This window comes from Salmo trutta, chromosome 15, assembly GCF_901001165.1.
Source record: "Salmo trutta chromosome 15, fSalTru1.1, whole genome shotgun sequence".
Classification (NCBI taxonomy): Eukaryota; Metazoa; Chordata; class Actinopteri; order Salmoniformes; family Salmonidae; genus Salmo; species Salmo trutta.
This window is the reverse complement of record NC_042971.1, coordinates 20,458,710-20,477,563: the sequence shown is the minus strand read 5'-3', so window position 1 is coordinate 20,477,563 and position 18,854 is coordinate 20,458,710. Positions and strand designations below refer to the sequence as shown.

General features: G+C 41.7%; 1 protein-coding gene across 2 annotated transcripts in view; it reads right to left on the bottom strand.

The window, feature by feature from the left end:
• Positions 1–18,854, bottom strand: part of LOC115148600 (double C2-like domain-containing protein beta) — a 363,678-nt gene that overhangs the window by 274,372 nt on the left and 70,452 nt on the right. For both annotated transcript variants that reach the window (XM_029690640.1, XM_029690641.1), the window contains 2 exons: positions 6,064–6,162; positions 5,623–5,790 (listed from right to left, as the gene is read on the bottom strand). In XM_029690640.1, the coding sequence (XP_029546500.1) occupies positions 5,623–5,790; positions 6,064–6,162 (267 nt within the window). The remainder of the gene's footprint in view (positions 1–5,622; positions 5,791–6,063; positions 6,163–18,854) is intronic.

Genomic DNA, 18,854 nt, shown 5'->3' with positions numbered 1-18,854 from the left:
CACCACCTGGACTGGACACAGCTAGAAAAACATATATTTTTGAGAAGATCAGTTTTGCAACGAAGAGGCTATGGACATCACATGGCCTGCACCAAAGTCAAGGGCAGGACAGAAACAGGCTCTCTCCTAACAACAAATCGTTGTTGCTACTATTTTTTTTATCCTGCTGCTCAGCCACTTTACTCCTGATTGTGTGCATATAACTACCTCGTCTATCACTGATATCGTTATTGATATTGTTCTTGTACATACTGTATATTATTTTATTTATATTGACACTATCTATTTCTGATATTGCTACTATGCAAGTAACCATTTGGTTGTACATTTTACACCTTCTGTAGAGACCCATCCAGTTAGCAAGACTTAGCAAAATATTGATATATAAAATGAATATTGATATGTGTGGTCGTAACATGATATTGTGACATACCACAACAATATCATGTGACCGTATCAAGTGTCCACCACATAAATATATGGCGCATGCATCTGTTTATGTACTGTACATGTGCACCTCACTCAGGTTTCAACTCAACTTGCATTGCCTTAACTTATGTATGGAAAACTATGTGATAAGTGCATGTCTAACAGTATATAAAGTATGCTAATGTACTGGTCAGTGGTTTAAAGTACTTTAGTAAAAGTACTACTTAAGTCTTTTTGGGGGGTATCTGTACATTACTTTACTATTTATATTTTTGGCAACTTTTACTTTCATTTCACTACATTCCAAAAGAAAATAATGTACTTTTTACTCCATACATTTTCCCTGATACCCAAAAGTACCTGTTACATTTTGACAGGAAAATTGTCCAATTCACACACCTATCAAGAGAACATGCCTGGTCATCCCTGCTGCATCTGATCTGGCAGACTCACTAAACACAAACGCTTCGTTTGTAAATTATGTCTGAGTGTTGGAGTGTGCCCATGGCTATCCGTCAATAAAAATAAAAATGTTTTAATTATGCCTTCTGGTTTAATATAAGGAATTTTTAATTATTTATACTTTTACTCAAGTACGACAATTGAGTACTTTTTCCACCACTGGATGTGGCTGGGGGTTATAGCATTTATTTCACATGACCCATCAATTTAGACAAGTGTGTCTGGGTAAGCATCATCTAATATTTATAAAATATTTTTATTTGGACACTTTGTTTACTTGGAATTTTTCCTTATTGTAGGCTACTACTTTAGTGTAAATCTTTACTACACTCCTCACTGTTTAACACATGGCCTCAAATGTGAATCCTTAAAGAGATGGGTGGGGCTGGCTTAAGAGGGTGTGAACAATGCTGAATGGGCGTAGACAAAGGAGAGCATTCAAAAAAGTGAGTTTACAAGTTTATCAACTTTCAAAGCAGAATTACTTTCCCATTGTTCCTCAAATGCAGTGTATGATATACCAGTCTCTACTTTTATCCAATGTAAAAAAAAACAATTTCAAATTTTGCTACATAAGACCGATTTTGAGCCGGTCAGTCACATATGCACATTTTCTTTTCTAATCAGGTTAACTGAAGGTAATGTTAGTGTAACTCTTAAGGAAAACATCTAGGTGCAACTGTCAACACGACTGTCAACATATGTTGTGTTAGAACGGCGAGCGTACATAGGAAAAGCTGAAACTGCTGCAACTGGCAGCAGTGTTTAAGCGTTTCCTCTTCAGTGCCGACTCCCTCCGGTCATTTTTCATTTAGAGAACCTTCGATGAAACACCGTGGCAGGTTTTCTGCATCAGAGAGTGAAGGGTTACTCCCGAACGAGTGCACAATGATGAAGTGCGATTATACGACCTCAGTGTAAAGAAGAAAAAAAGAAAAAAGTATAGCAGAAAACTTCTGAAAATGTCAAGGTGGATTAGATAAATGAAGTGAGGGAGAGAGGAAGAGAGAGGAGGAGTGAAGAATGGTTGGAAGCGTAAGACTGGGGCACGCGGGGGTGCGGAAGGGTTATTCACAGAGACCGACAAACAATTTTCCCTCCCATCAGGCAAATCAATCGAAGACCTACAGCGACTACTGTGAAAGCCTTATGGGTTCTTTTCAATTTCCACTCGAGCTGGCACACAGCTGCACACTGTTACCTTTGTAATGACACACAGAGAAAGATGCTTTAAAGACTACATCAAAACAAAGCAACATGAACATAAAGATGCAGGTCGTGCGTGGGCTCAAAGCTTCATTGAAGGATCGCACAACAAAGCCAACCAATGTGATTTCGTATCGTGTAGAGTGAAAAAATTGATTGAGTTAAGAAATGTTGATTGGGGTGATATTAGGTTGACATTCTTCCCTTTTTAGTTTGTGTCTTATAATGTCAATCATTAATTCAAGGGAGAACAGTAGTCTGTCCTTGGTTGCATTATCTCCAATGCTTGGAGGTACAAATAAAGTGGTAAAAAAAATCAAGAAATGCCATTTAGGAAAAAAGTGACCATATAGCTCCTTTTGCACCTTTAGTGCCTTGGATTCAAGTAAATATAACTAGTAAACAACACAATGTCTGCTAAAGGTCATTAAAAACTACTCAGGTCTAGACAATGCAGGTTGTGTCTGAAAGGGAGTCAAATTAAAATTGACTACATTGAAAGTGTGCTAACATTCAATGCTGTTCATTGACTATAGCTCAGCATTCATCACCATAGTACCCTCCAAGCTCATCATTAACCTCGAGGCCCTGGGTTCTGAAGCCCACCCTGTGCAATTGGGTCCTGGACTTCCTGACTGGAAGCCCCCAGGTGGTGAAGTTAGGAAACAACACCTACACTTCGCTGATCCTCAAAACTGGGGCCCCCACAAGGGTGTGTACTCAGTCCCCTCCAGTACTCTGTTCACCAATGTCTGCGTGGCCTAGCACGCCTCCAACTCAATCACCAAGTTTGCAGACGACACAACAGTAGTAGGCTTGATTACCAACAACGACCAGACAGCCTACAGGGAGGAATTGAGGGCTCTGGGAGTGTGGCGCCAGGAAAATAACCTCTCACTCAACGTCAACAAAACAAAGGAGGTGATCGTGGACTTCAGGAAACAGCAGAGGGAGCACCCCTCTATCCACATCGATGGGACAGCAGTGGAGAAGGTGGAAAGTTAAGTTCCTTGGCGTACACATCACTGACAAACTGAAATGGTCCACCCACACAGACAGTGTGGTGAACAAGGCGCAACAGCGCCTCTTCAACCTCAGGAAGATGAAGAAATTTGTCTTGTCACCTAAAACCCTCAAACTTTTACAGATGCACAATTGAGAGCATCCTGTCAGGCTGTAACACCCCACGCATCACCGGGGGCAAACTATCTGCCCTCCAGGACACCTACAGCATCCGATGTCACACGAAGGCCAAAAAGATCATCAAGGACAACAACCACCCGAGCCACTGCCTGTTCATCCCGCTATCATCCAGAAGGCGAGGTCAGTACAGGTGCATCAAAGCTGGGACCGAGAAACTGAAAAAACTGATTTTCGCAAGGCCATCAGACTGTTAAATAGCCATCACTAGCACAGAGAGGTGGCTGCCTACCTACAGACTTTATATCATTGGCCACTTTAATAAATGGAACACTAGTCACTTAAATAATGTTTACATATCTTGCATTGCTCATCTCATATGTATATACTGTATTCTATACTATTCTACTGTATTCTAGTCTATGCCACTCTGACATTGCTCGTCCATATATTCTAAATTCCATTCCTTACTTAGATTTGTGTGTATTGGGTATATGTTGTAATGTAATGTTGTGACATTGTTAGATATTGCTGCACTGTCAGAACTAGAAGCACAAGCATTTCGCTACAATAACATCTGCTAAACACGTGTAAGTGACCAATAAAATCTGATTTGATTTGACCATCTGAAATAGAAAAAAAAAAAAATCACAAATCAATCCTAAAACCAAGATCTAAAGGGAAATCTGAATAAAAAACTCCAATATAACAACACACAAAAGACGGGTGTTATTTAAGCTTGGTTGAACACGCACACACATTAAATGGCGCTGCTGCGTTATAAACAGGCACATAAGAGTCAAATGAAGAAATTGTGGGAATGAGTAATTGCTCTGACTAATCCATAAGTGGCTTGAAGCAGGACGATGTTGAGTGAAAACAAATCAGTGACTGTGGGAGACCCGGCGTCTTGCATAGGGATAAACCCCATTATGTTCTGATTGACTGCTCACCGCTTGCAGGCGACAAAAATCAATACCCGACAAATAGAAATCCGTTCTCCAGCTTCCCTGGAGGACATCCATGCAGTGGCGCATTCAACACAGCCCAGGCTATTCTTGACATCCACATTGTAATAAATAAATAAAATCTGTATTGTTAATGAATTACAGCGGCAGGGTATTAGGGGGAGAAGTAGATAAGAAAGTGAGAGAATCTGTGGACCATTATCCATGCAGTCTATCCCCAACTATTTGGCAGAGATGTATTTTCGTGTCCTTTTAAATTTAGTGGGAAAGGAAAGGGGGATAGTGGTGCAGAGGCAGTCGTTTCGCTAGTTGGCTAACGACTTCTGTAGTAAATGCAAATGAAGTCATTATCCTGCAAAGTCAGCCGACACATTTATGGCATCGGACAGTGGTAGCTGGCGTTGGTGATGCAGTATGTCCTATGTTTAATGATGTAAAAGTATACAGGAAAAGGGCAGATTAAAGAGGAGTGTATGAAATGTGACAAATGGTTTTCTTTGTAGGAATGCATAAAGGCCCAAAAATGTCAGGAAGGGTGTTTATTTTTTTATTTTCAAGTGTTTCAAGTGAGCACTTGAAAAATAGTTGTTATCTTTCAAAACCGCTGGCACTGGGCTGTACAAATTGGCGATACAGGCAACCTGCCACCTGACACATTCGCTGTACAAATAAGGCCTAATTGGGCTCGAGTTGTGCCAGCGAGTGTTCTGCCTCTGGAGGGCAGGGGTAGCAGTTGGGGCACAGAGGAAACATGGGCACCCCATAGTGGCACTACACCGCACCCACTGGCAGAAACAGAAACAGTTAGGGGGGTCTTGTTGGAGCAAGAACACCTGAGAACTGTGTTTCCTTCCTGGGGTAGAAAACAGGAGCTTTATTCAGTTTGCCAGTGGGCTAAGGGGGTCCAGTTCAGTAAACACTCGTGTTCAGGTTTCTTCTAGTCTGATGTAGGCCCACTTGGCTGGGAAGCTGCTCAGCACCGTCAGCATCTAAGATGTTCATGAGCTCAGCGTCTTAGAAGGTGAGCACATATTTCTTCTGCATTTAGAAATATTATTGTTGGGAACGCAACACGGGAAGGAGAGAGAAAACAGGTGCCCCTCTTGGCATCTGTCCCAAATTGCTCAAATCTATCCAGTACTGCCAGGTGCACTGAAAGAAGTCAACGAGAACAGAGGGGAAGGACGTGGTTTGATGGATTAGAACCCACCCGGGTATGGATAGATGTAGTAATATAATATGGCCATTTGACAGGGACTTTTATCCAAGGCGACATTGACAGTCACACATATTTGGCTAATGCAGGATGTAAATCCCCAACCCTGATGTTGCCAGCATCATGCTCTGTCTAACACACTGAGCCACTGGAGCCACATAGACAATGTCGAGGTCTAGATGTGCATATGGGTGTACTCACTAGGGAAGGGCCGGCTGTGGTCTGTGTCGTAGTCCTCAGGGGGGGCTGCTAGGGGGGCGGTGCTGTGGGGAGGCTCGCTGGCTAGGCTGGAGCGGCTCTCTGACAGCAGGCTGCCATGTGGGCACCAGCCCAGTCCTGTGGGGGTCCAGATTGGCGCCCCATTGAACCCTGTGGACAAACACACAGGGCCAAGGGGTCAAAGGCAGTCTCGAAGATGTCCTGTTACTCAATAGTTTTGCTGTTCATTTTGATTCCTATACCCATTGATTCTTCAAGAACATAGCTGATAAAAGGCTTATACGCTTAGTACTGTCTTACCCCCCATATTATCTCAAAATCAAAGGTTGTATTACTCCATTGTGTATATTTGTGTTGTCATATGCATGGCAGGGTCAGGCTGTTGAAATTACAGAGAGAAGGTATACTTCCAGAGGGATGTACCTGAGTCGGTGCGCTGCTTGCCCTCATAGAGACCGTGGTTGGACACCTTGCTCTCCTCGCTGCCCTCACTGTGGTCCGACTCGCTGCCACTAGACACCACTGCAGACAGACGGACAAGACAAGAGGAAACCTCAATAGGGGATTATAGCAGTAGGGCTGTGGCGGTCACAACATTTTGTCAGCTGGTGATTGTCAAGCAAATAACTGCTGGTCTCACGGTAATTGACCGTTAATTAACATAAACACATTTAGCATCGGCTGGCTTCCACACATAGCCTACAAGCCACTGATGCAGACCTTTGGAACATCTACATTTTAGAAAGTTTCATAAATCCATGTAATATAGCCTACACCTTCACAATAAATCCATTATAAATCCAGCCACCCTAGTCATAGACTGTTCTCTCTGCTACCGCACGGCAAGCGGTACCGGAGCGCCAAGTCTAGGTCCAAAAGGCTTAACAGCTTCTACCCCCAAGCCATAAGACTCCTGAACAGCTAATCAAAGGGCTACCCAGACCCCTCTTTTACGCTGCTGCTACTCTCTGTTTATAAAAAAAATATATATATATGCATGGTCACTTTAACTCTACTTACATGTACATATTAACTCAAGTACCTCGACTAACCGGTGCCCCCGCACATTGACTCTGTACCGGTACACCCTGTATATAGCCTCGCTATTGTTATTTTACTGCTGCTGTTTAAATATTTGTCACCCCTTATCTATTTTTACTTAACATGTTTTTCTTAACTTCTTAAAGCATTGTTGGTTAAGGGCTTGTAAGTAAGCATTTCACTTTAAGGTCTACATTATTTATTTTAGACAGGTCTAAACAAACATATGAAGAAAATGTAGCCTATTTCAGAAGAACAGAATAGCATATTCTGAGTCGTCCTTATGTTAGGCCCCGATCTGGCTACGCAATATGGCTGTGGGCTACATTAGCTCATTTAAGCAGACAAGATGTACTTATAATTCCTGTGGCATTACTTTATATTGTTTAATACTAAGAATAATACAATTGAATATACGAAGAATCGGCACCTCCTGGCGTATTCCATAAGAGAATAGTTTATAGAAAACTGACGGGATCCTCCTCTTTTAAATAGAGGCCATAAAAAATAAGCAATTGCATAGCTTATTGAAATGTTATGCAACATGGGCTTATAGGAACACTTATTTCATTCCATGCATCAACCAGCTATGAGGAGCTGGCTCTCACTGCGCAACTGATGATCCTATTCTGCTCAAACTCTGAATGCCAGGGTTCTCATGAAGTGTTTTCCATTGCATTTGCATTGACGTCAGAGGGATTAGAGGGAAATTAGAACGCTGATACCAGGCCATTAGCAAGTTTGGTACGCTACTAATGACCATCAGCGGAATCAGAGCGCAGTTTTGGAGAAGCGTAGTTGGCGCGACTCAACGGTCACGTGGAATTTGACTGCGGTCATGACTAGTGACTGCTGGTGTGGCGGTAATACGGTCACTGTAACAGCCCTAGACTGGGAGACCGGCGCTGAAGGCTGGCAATGCAGGGACTGAGTGTGTGCTATACGCCATCCTTTCTCTCTTCCTCTCTCCAGATACACACACGCAGTCTAATTCACTTATACACACACACGCTTTCTTATTGACTCGCATATACACAGATGCGCATACACACACACACGCGCACACACACACACACACACACACACACACACACACACACACACACACACGCACGCGTCTGTAACATGGATACACACACACCCCCTCTCTCTCATTCCTTTCTCATGGGCCCTGTGAAATACCACCCAGCTCTTCAATCTGGCCTGATGAATACGGCCAAGGGAGCAGACTTCTGTCTCATTGTCCCTCCTGCACCAGACCAAACTCTGTCAGCCCCACAGGCAGATTCATTTACAGTTTTTATATATTCTTAGGGATTGAAAGTATTGTTAGGTTTAAGCTCTTTGTGTATGAGAAGTGTAATTATCTAGTGGACGGCAGTAGACTGTAGGAATGTGTACTCCACATAACTCAAGGCCTCTCCTGATAAGATCTGTGAAAGGTACAGAGGAGTACAAAGGTTCTGGACTCAAGCTGGGACACAATACCACCAACATGAGGAACCGACTCAGTTCCTTCATCCTAGACATGGAAGGGGGCGTGATCAGAAAGGGGGAGGGGGTCTAGTCGGAAGTTATAAATATATGTGCTTGTGATCTGGATGGGGCTTTTGCAGCTGCAACCCCTAGTGTGGTGAATACATTTAGTCTGAGCATTTCTCTGAGTCCGTCTGGATTACTGTACCAGAAATTAGAACTTAACACAGTACATCTTGCTGCTCGACAGGAATTCTCTGAGGATACCATATGTACAATTTCCTTCCGTTGTGCCCTGTGAACAAGGAACGTAACCCCAAAACTATGTCCAGGGGAGCTGCACATTCACCCAAAAAACACAGAGCTCCACAGCAAAAGGCTGAAAGGAAAAAAGAAGTGCCTCTGGCTGGTAAAGTGGGTAACACTGCAGCACATATTGAGTACAGGTTAGCGTGCCCACTGCTCTATTCCCACTGCTCTAACCTGTATGTCTCATTCAACACTAATCTCTCCTCCCATTAACAATTGTCTATCTATAACAATAACATCTGAAAATACAACTGGGATTCCACTCTCCTTTAAAAAGGAAAAGGGAAAAAAAGGGAAACCAGTGGTATTTTGCGATCTCGCTACATGTTGATTTTGGCATTATGTTCCTCCCATCTCATTAAACAACCAATCGACAGGGGCGGCAAACAAACTAAATGAAGAGTAATGGCTTCCAGAGAGAGATCTCTCATTTCAATTGATCTTGTTCATTTCAAATATAATTCATGCCTCTGAACAACTCTTTTGAAGCACAACTCATGGGCAAGGAAAATCCATCTGCATTTTTCAATATTTATCTTCAAAGTGTGATGTTAAAATGGGTTTCGGTGTAAGAAAGCACACAGTGTGAATTTAAGCAGTATTTATCCTGAATAACAGATTGTATGCCTCCCTTTTTAGTTGCCAAATGGTGTACTTAGTATACAGGCGCACCACTTAGTGACAGAGCTTCATCCTGTTAGTGGGAAATTAGTAGATTGTCACCCAAGTCAATGAAAGCACGTTTTATTGATGGTAATGATGTGGCAGGGTTATAGAATCATTCTGAGCAATGGTATGCAACGCCATTGACCTAAAACATTTGTTACTGTTAAAGACAAAGGCAAGGAGATTGGACAGTTTTCCGATTCAAATCAAATCAAATATATTGTCACATACACAATTTACGCAGGCATAAAAGGTACAGCAAAATGGAAGTGTGCTAGCTCCCTCCACATTGCAGTACAATAATCAATAATAAAAAGAGTCAAATCAAAAATAGCAAGTCATAGAAGATGTAGAATGCATAGTAATAGCCTGATATGTACACAATAGGCTAATGAATGTGCTAAGTCAAGTATGAAGTAATTAGTGTCTTGGGTTGCGCAGTTGAATATAATATAATAAAACACTAGTGTTGACTGTGAGTGTGTGTGTGCTTGTGTTCTAAGGGTTGGAGAGTCAGTGCTAATAGATCAGCAATCAGATAAAAGGAGAATGGATGTGGGACAGGTTCACTTGACCTGATTAAAGATAGTACAGTACACTTTTTTTTGAAAACAGCACGGCACAGTACAATACTGTTCAAAATACACATTTAATGGGATCCCCCTTGACAGAAAACAGAGGGAATTTCCCATTAAAATTCTTGACTGAAATGAGTTCCAAAAGTATTGTCCAGAGACAGAGCAATCCTCTCTCTCCCTCCATGTCAACCCCGAACCCACTCATCCTAAAATAACCACCCATTGCCTTCTATGAACCCATCAATTGCGGGGCATTATCACCATTACTCGGTAAGAACTGCCAAATACATCATTTTAGGCACACTAATGAAACCCATTTTGGGATTTACATAAATTCTCTGATTAACCCGTGAGCATTAATTCAAATTAGCTCGGGGCACGTCACTGTGGAGGCCAAAGAGCTGATAGATGGTCGGAGCCAACAGAAAAATTACACCCCATTTCCTATGAAGTGCACTACATAGGGAATAGGGCGCTATTTGGGATGCACCCAGAGGGACCCCCTTCATCTAGATGGGTAGGGCGAGGTCAATGAAAATCATTTTTTCGATGCCCGATTCCAAACAACACAGGTCAATGTTGTTATGAATAATTAGTGAGATGCTATTTTGGACATGGTTGTTGTTTGGTTAGTAAAAGGACTAGTTTTGTGCCTAGTACCAACAACAAAAAGGCTGATTAATAGATGCACACACGCAATCATGCACAATCACACAACTAATACAAAAATACACCCACCCAAACAAGTAAAACAAACCTGTCCTCCAAAAACAAAATCAGCTGTATTCGAAAAAAGTGTTATAACTTGGTCGATATTTTATTGAGCCGAGCCAGTCGTTAGACAGTGAATCATCTCCCTATCTTTAGAGCCCAGTGTCTCTCCATGTTGTGCAACAGCCACAAGGCCCCGTCTCAAGCTGTAAATAGTACTGTGGCCAGATCAGTGTGTGTCCTGGTGCTCTCAGGGCTCGATCTCACACTTCCCTGATGAGAGCCCTTCATGACTCTGTCTGTCTAGATAGGGAGAGATACTGTATCACTGCATGCCCACTCACAAAACAAGGCTGGAATTGGTTTCGAGCGCCACTCGTTTGGGTAATTTCAAGCCGTGTTATAGATGCACTAGAGAAGTGTACAGGTACATTCTTAGAAAAAAGTGTTAAACCTAGAACCAAAATGGGTTCTTCTAAGGGTTCTCCTATGGGGACAGTAAAATAACCCATTTATTTCTAAGAGTGTAGATGCATGGAAATCACTACTATACATGTGGAAGTCACATTTATATTGAGTCTCATTATACTGAGTCTTATTATATTGAGACTTTATACTGTAGTTCATAAAATAGTAAGATGCTCACTCCAATCACTCCAGAACAGGATATAAGGCTATCTTTTTCTAGTGCAACACAATTGTGCCAAGTGCAAAATATTTTAATCTTGCAATGTGACTTATTTTTAGACTTTTCTCCAACAATGTGTGATTAAATGACACATACATGAGCATAAATAGTTTCCTGTATTTCCTAGTTATTAGTTTATAATGCACATTGTTGGAGAAAAGTCTCAAATTAAATCACACTGCAAGATTATCATTTTTGCACTTTGCACCATTATTTTGCTCTATGAAAATGTCGCCCTTATAGTACTGCACCCCTGAAAAGTCCCCTTGTACCGTCCACTGACGCAGTGCGGTGTCACGTTGCATGCTTCCTTAGCTCCTAAGAACTGTACTCAGATCAGCTTTTACACCTGCTGGAGTCTCACAGTGTCAAGATTGCGTTATGCATTACCCCTCCCCCGCCTCTGCTACACAGTATCAGCTCACCTGCGCCGAGGCGGTGGGCCGTGGTTCATGGGGGTCACAGCCGCAGCTGCCGGCACCATCTGATCCCCCCTACGCTCCTGCTGGGACCACAACGGAGTACCATGACTCAGCCTGGCCTATCGGAAAGCACATGTGAAGTGGGCCCGAACCCGACGAGCCTATAACTCATGCTATGTGATGTAATGTAATCAGTGGCGGTCAGTGCAACACAGCCTACATTGTTGTCACCATATTAGCTAAATTCAACATAGCTACTACAACTAAAGCGTTAGTAAACCCACAATCCAATCCATGTGTACAATCAAGCAGTACAGTGTACAGCACGTAGTTTAGCAGTTACACCGGTGGCAATACTTTCATAAAACCAAACACTTACCTTGACTTGGAAGAGTTGAAGAGCCTTATCCAGCTAGCTAACATAAATAGCATTCCTCTCTGTTTGAGTCAAATTGTTTAGTAGTCTAAAATTGGCTGCATTAACACCGTTAAAAAGCTGTCAGTATTTTTCAGTGACAACACGTTTGTGATATCAGTCTTACGTTTACACACAGGTATTAGGAGACACAGATAGCTAATTAGCACAGGAAGTCGACTCTGTCTTGCATCTGTTTTCCTTAAACATGCACTGTAACATGGAGATATAGCCATGTGGGAACACTAATCCTATAAAGGTGTGTATCAATTTAACTTTTTTATAATTATTTCTCACTGATATGAAAGATAAGGTCCGTACGCTTCCCGAAACCGTAGCGCAAGCTATGTATGTTAATGTTCAGACCGAGAGTCGGGGCTCTTAACTGTCACGCCTGCTCCCGCTCTCCCTCCCTGGTGCTCGAGGGCACCAGGCTGCCCAGCATTACGCACTCCTGCTTCCCTTGTCACGCGCATTAGCGATTCATTGGACTCAATCACCGGTGTTATTACCTCCCCTATATCTGTCTGTTCCCCAGATCTGTTCCCTGCTTCAGCATTAATTATTGTGTCGTTGTGTTACCCGCTTCTGATGCTGTTCCATGTCTGTGCAAAATGAAATGTTCACTCTTCGTACCTGCTCCTCTACTCCAGCGTTGGTTCTTACGCTTAACAAAACTACCCCGTACAAAAGAAGCCTTCGTCCAATGACTCTTAGGTGTAATGTAATGGAACTGAGAGTCATGATCAAGGGCTAGCTGTAGCTTATGCTTTCAGTACTAGATTCATTATCTGATCCTTTGATTGGATGGACAACATGTCAGTTCATGCTGCAAGAGCTCTGATAGGTTGGAGGACATCCTCCAGATGTCATCATAATTACTGTGTAAGTTTATGGAAGGGGATAAGAACCATGCACCTCCTAGGTTTTGTATTGAAGTCAATGTGCCCAGAGGAGGACTGGAAATAGCTGTCCTCCGGCTACACCATGGTGCTACCCTACAGAGTGCTGTTGAGGCTACTGTAGACTTTCATAGCACAACAGTGTGTTTTAATCAGTTATTTGGTGACGAGAATATATTTAGTATAGTTTTTTCTAAAAAAGGATAACTTTTCTAATGTTTAACCATTTTTTTAAATTCTGAAATTCACTGAGTGGGACGGTCCTCTCCAGTGCTTGACTTGGACTGAAATAGGTGTTGGTACTCATTTTGGGTGCCAGTATTGTACATATTTAGGTGCAGGAGCTCCACATTACTTTTGATCTAATATTGTATAAGAGGAACAGGACCTCAAGCAGTAGGACATTTGAGGTGCCGGTCCTTAGCTCTGGTAAGCTCCTGCCCAAGTCAAGCATTAGTCATCCCCTTCCTACATTGCTCATCTCATATGTATATACTGTACGCCATACCATCTACTGCATCTTGCCATCTTGATGTAATGTATCACTAGCCACTTTAAACAATGTCACTTCATATAATGTTTTCATACCCTGCATTGCTCATCTCATATGTATATACTGTACTCTATACCATCTACTGCATCTTGCCTATGCCGTTCGGCCATCACTCATTTATATATTTTTATGTACATATTCGTACTCATTCCTTTATATTTGTGTGTATAAGGTAGTTATTGTGAAATTGTTAGATTACTTGTTAGATATTACTGCATGGTCGGAACTAGAAGCACACGCATTTCGCAACACTTGCATTAACACCTGCTAACCATGTGTATGTGACAAATACATTTGATTCGATTTGAGGAACCTCCACTGAATGCCATGTTATGTGTGTGTGTGTGTGAGGGTGGGTGTTGATTGTCTTCTCAAGTGCAGATGAAAAGCAAGAGGTGATGGTTTGGGAACCCATTTCATCTGTCATTTGAAATAACAGTACAGTATATTAATACAGTCTAAAACACTGGGTGTATGATTTATATTCTAATGATTATAATTACATGTGTGACTCCACAGACGGCTGTATGAAAGGGTATGTTTCAGTGCAAGTCCATCCCTTTAATGACCATGACAGTAGAGCTGATAACATAAATCTATTGGTGTCCAGGGAGTCTTTATGGAGATCCCCCTTAAACATCCCACAGGCCCACACACTGACAGGTAGACGTGTAGTGAACTACACATTAAGGAGAGACACACACACACAGTTGATGTGTATCGAACTATACAGCATATGCACAAACGCACACACACACACAAGGTACTGTCATTGTGTACTGAGCTATGCAGCAGACACACAGACAACACACACATAGAACACACACACACACACACACACACCTCTGCACTGAACTACTTAATTGAATCATGAGTAAAAGACGGTTGGGTTTTATCCGCGTCACACCCAATTTATTCAATATAAATCTGTATTTTGTGCTCACTTTATTTGCAAGGGTTAGGCAAATTGCAACCAGCTGCTCAGTATTTCAGGTAGTATTTGATATTAACTTTATCTTTAACAAGGGACCAACAACGCAGTGGGTTCCCGACAACCATTGGAGGCCACATTTTCTTGCTCTTTCAAGATGCTGTCATATATATGATGCAGTTTAAGAAATGGACTGAGGGGCTTCACTTCTCAATGTCATTTTGGGGCCAGTGAACATACATGTACGCAACGGTTTGAAAACATGGATTTAATGTCGGAAAGCAGGCACCAGACATATACAGTATAAATGCCACACTAAAACACATGGTGCCCTTCAAGCTTATAGAATGTTGAAATCTAAAATGGCACAAACTGTTGACCAAAAACAGGGTGATATCAACTAAGCTTAGCCTCCTATATCTCAGACATACAGATTTCGCTCGGGATTCAATAAATACACAGCTCCAGTTACAGCATTGTGATGGAAAATAAACTGGAGAGACACTAACATATTTATTGAGGAAAATGCAGCGACAAGTGCTTTTAGAATAGCCCAGGAGCATGGTCAGATACAAATTACATCTGTGGCCTTGCAATAAAGGCTGTTTGTTCATTTCCCAGGTGAGTCATAACAAATATGTGATATAGCGGTGCTCCGAGGCCCCCAGCTAGCCATTCAGCATCACACAGATAAGGAGCGTGGCCCTGAGAACCACCATAGAGAACATAGATGGGGCCTTAAGAAAGTGAGTCTTACATTCTAAGGCAATGATACTTTCAGTGAACATGACAACGGTTGACCTTGTGGGTTATAAAGCTGTGAGGGTAACAGTGTCCACTTTCACTGCTAACTTTATCAAACTTGTAAGGTGCATCCAAAGTACGACTGCAAATAATATATAGGATTTGTTATAGCTTCACTGAGACAATAGATTGATGATGATGTATCTCCCTGTTATCATTGTCATGTTATCAGATTTGACAATTTTACTGAAGATGAATGGCAACAAAGCCTAACTGGGAGGGACAAGGCAAAATTGAGAAAATGGATTCACCTTCTGTTGTATAGGGAGGAGATATTGGACTTGAAGCTGCCCACACACACGTTAGAACAAACATTTCTAAACCTTGTTTCCCTAAAAGAGCTTCCATGGGAATTGTCCAATTAAGATAAGAGGCCGACAAAACAGGAGACTTTGAAAACATGGGTCTGCTTTTGTTCAGGCTCCCGTCCCAAAGTTCCTTTGGATGCATTTAGAGAGAAAAAAAACAACATTTGAGGATAAAGCAATAAAAGGAGGAGTTGGCGAGAAGTACACAATATGTCTTATCTCCAAGTTTCAGGTTTGTAATGCTTGTTACTTTCAACATATGTACAGGTACCATCAGACGTAATGTCATGTTTGTGTCGATTTGAATAATGAATGCTATAGGTTAGAAATGTCTGAAAATGAACCATGCGTCAACATTGCAATGTTGCACAACCACAATATTTTGCCTTACAATATGAATTGGACTAAATGTATCACATAATATTTATATTAAGCATTGGAATAAGGAGATGTTTTTCACCATTTTCAATTCATGCTTAGCGCTACCAATCAAGTACACGCCAAATGTCCTTGTCATGCGCGCTCCTCTTCACAAGTGGAAAACTAATCACATTTCCATGGCTTGACACAAGGTAACTGACTCCCAGAATCATAAATGTATATATTTGTAACCACTAACCTGCTGAGTAGAGCTTATATGAGAAGCTGACCCATCAACTCTATTGATTAAGGCATAATGATGTCATTTTTAAACATTCATTCACTTGGTTGATATTTTGCTAACATTATAAAGTAACTAGAGACAATGGCCTGTGTTTAACCTTTTACATTTTTTATTACAGATCAGTTAACATCGCGTTATTTTCGTCCCAACCGTCTCTCCTGTAATTTCTCCCAGGCTGACACTCAAGATTAGCTAGCATGAAACCTATGCTGTCCTTTAGTCACTAGATGGGTTAAGAAAATTACATACACTACATGACCAAAAGTATGTGGACATTCCAAAATCATGGGTATTAATATGGAGTTGGTCCACCCCTTTGCTGCTTTAACAACCTCCACTCTTCTGTGAAGGGTTTCCACTAGATGTTGGAACATTGCTGCGGGGACTTGCTTTCATTCTGCCACAAAAGCATTTGAGGTTGGGCACTGATGTTGGGCGAAAGGCCTGGCTCGCAGTCAACGCTCCAATTCATCCCAAAGGTGTTTGATGAGGTTGAGGTCAGGGCTCTGTGCAAGCCAGTCAAGTTCTTCCCCCGGTTTTGACAAACCAGTTCTTTATGGACCTCGCTTTGTGCACAGGGGCATTGTCATGCTGAAACAGAAAATGGCCTTCCACAAACTGTTGCCATAAAGTTGAAAGCACAGAATCATATAGAATGTAATTGTATGCTGTAGCTTTAAGATTTCCCTTTACTGGAACTAAGGGGCCTAGCCCAAACGATGAAAAACAGCAAAAGACCATTATTTCTCCTCCACCAAACTTTACAGTTGGCACTATGCAGTCGGGGCGGTAGCGTTCTCCTGGCATCTGTCAAACCAAGATTAGTCCGTCGGATTGACAGATGGTGAAACGTGATTCATCACTCGAGAGAACATGTTCCCGACAAACAATTATTGTGCTGACATTTCTTCCACATGCAGTTTGGAACTCGGTAGTGAGTGTTGCAACCGAGGACAGATGATTTTTACGCACTACGTGCTTCAGCACTTGGCAGTCCCATTCTGTGAGCTTGTGTGGCCTATCACCTCCGAAATGTTTCCGCTTCACCATAAAAGCACTCACAGTTGACCGGTGCAGCTCTAGCAGGGCAGAAATTTAACAAACTGACTTGTTGGAAAGGTGACATCCTATGACAGTCACTGAGCGCTTCAGTTAGGCCATTCTACTGCCAATATTTGAAGATTGCATGGCGGTGTGCTCAATTTTATAGACCTGTCAGTAATAGGTGTGGCTGAAATAGCGAAATCCACTAATTTGAAGGGGTGTACAAATACAGTACCAGTCACAATTTTGGACACACCTACTCATTCAAGGGTTTTTCTTTATTTTTTACTATTTTCTACATTGTAGAATAAATGCGTCAAGTGCAGTGTCTAGTTGCTCCTCATTACACACCACAGACCAGCAAATATTCTTTACATCATCAACATATGAATCACTACAAAACTTGTTGTATGACATCTTATACACTATATTAGGCCCAGCCTTTGGAATTTTGATTTACCTAGATATGGCTATTATATTGTCATCACTACATCCTATGGATTTGGATACTGATTTAAAGCAAATATTTGCAGCGTTAGTAAAAATGTGATCAACACATGTTTATGATTTAATTCCTGTGCTGTTTGTAACTACCCTGGTAGGTTGACTGACAACCTGATCCAGGTTGCAGGTACTGGTTACAGTTTGACGTTTTTTCCTGAGTGGGCAGCTTGATGATAGCCAGTGAATAATTAAATCACCCAGAAAATATACTTCTCTGTTGATATCACATACATTATCAAGCATTTCACCCATATTATCCAGATACTGACTGTTAGCACTTGGTGGTCTATAGCAGCTTCCCACCAGAATGGGCTTTAGGTGAGGCAGATGAACCTGTAGCCATATTACTTCAACAGTATTTAACATTAGATCGTCTAAGCTTTACAGGAATGTGGTTCTGAATATAGACCGCAGCACCGCCTCCGTTGGAATTTCTGTATCATCAAAAGGTATTATCTAAGTGAGTTTCAGAGAGAGTCAGAATATGAATGGCATCTGTTACAAGCAAGTCATTGACTTCATGGACCTTGTTTCTTAGGCTACATATGTTAATATGGGCTATTTTTTAGCACTTTTCTGGGTTGCTTGATTGTTTTTAATGTTTTACTGAGAAGCTTATCAGAGGTAGACTTACTCATGTTATTTACATTGGAGCTGATTGTGCAAGGTGAGCTGCATAAAGTGGTCTTCCTAATATAGCACACCGCCTCAGTGCAACTCTGGTTTATAGGCTCATGATTACTGCTTACAATAGCTGTAGGATAAACAGATGTATTCGGTGCAATTAGGGGTACATAAATTAAATTACTTACATTGTGTTTGCCAATGCCCCTAAGATCATGTACATTTATGACGACTCATTGTCAGCATTATGACGACTCATTGTCACAATGGTAGGGATTAACTGAGCTGGTCTTGGATCATTTACCAGTCATCGTTTCAACGCAGCCTTGAGTCCAGGAGCCAAGATGATTTGGATGGACTCCTTCATTCGTGTAGAGTATCTTCTGTTTCCAGGGGTCAAAGTTATCAATAAAAGTGACTCCAGCAGAGCTACAGTAGTCTTTTAGCCAGATGTGTAATACCAGCAGTCTGCTGAATCTTTCACACCCGTGGCCCAACGATGGTATTGGACCTGAAATTATTGCCTGTTTTTTTCAGTCTTTTAATGCTAAAATCAGTTCTTTAAAGTCCATTG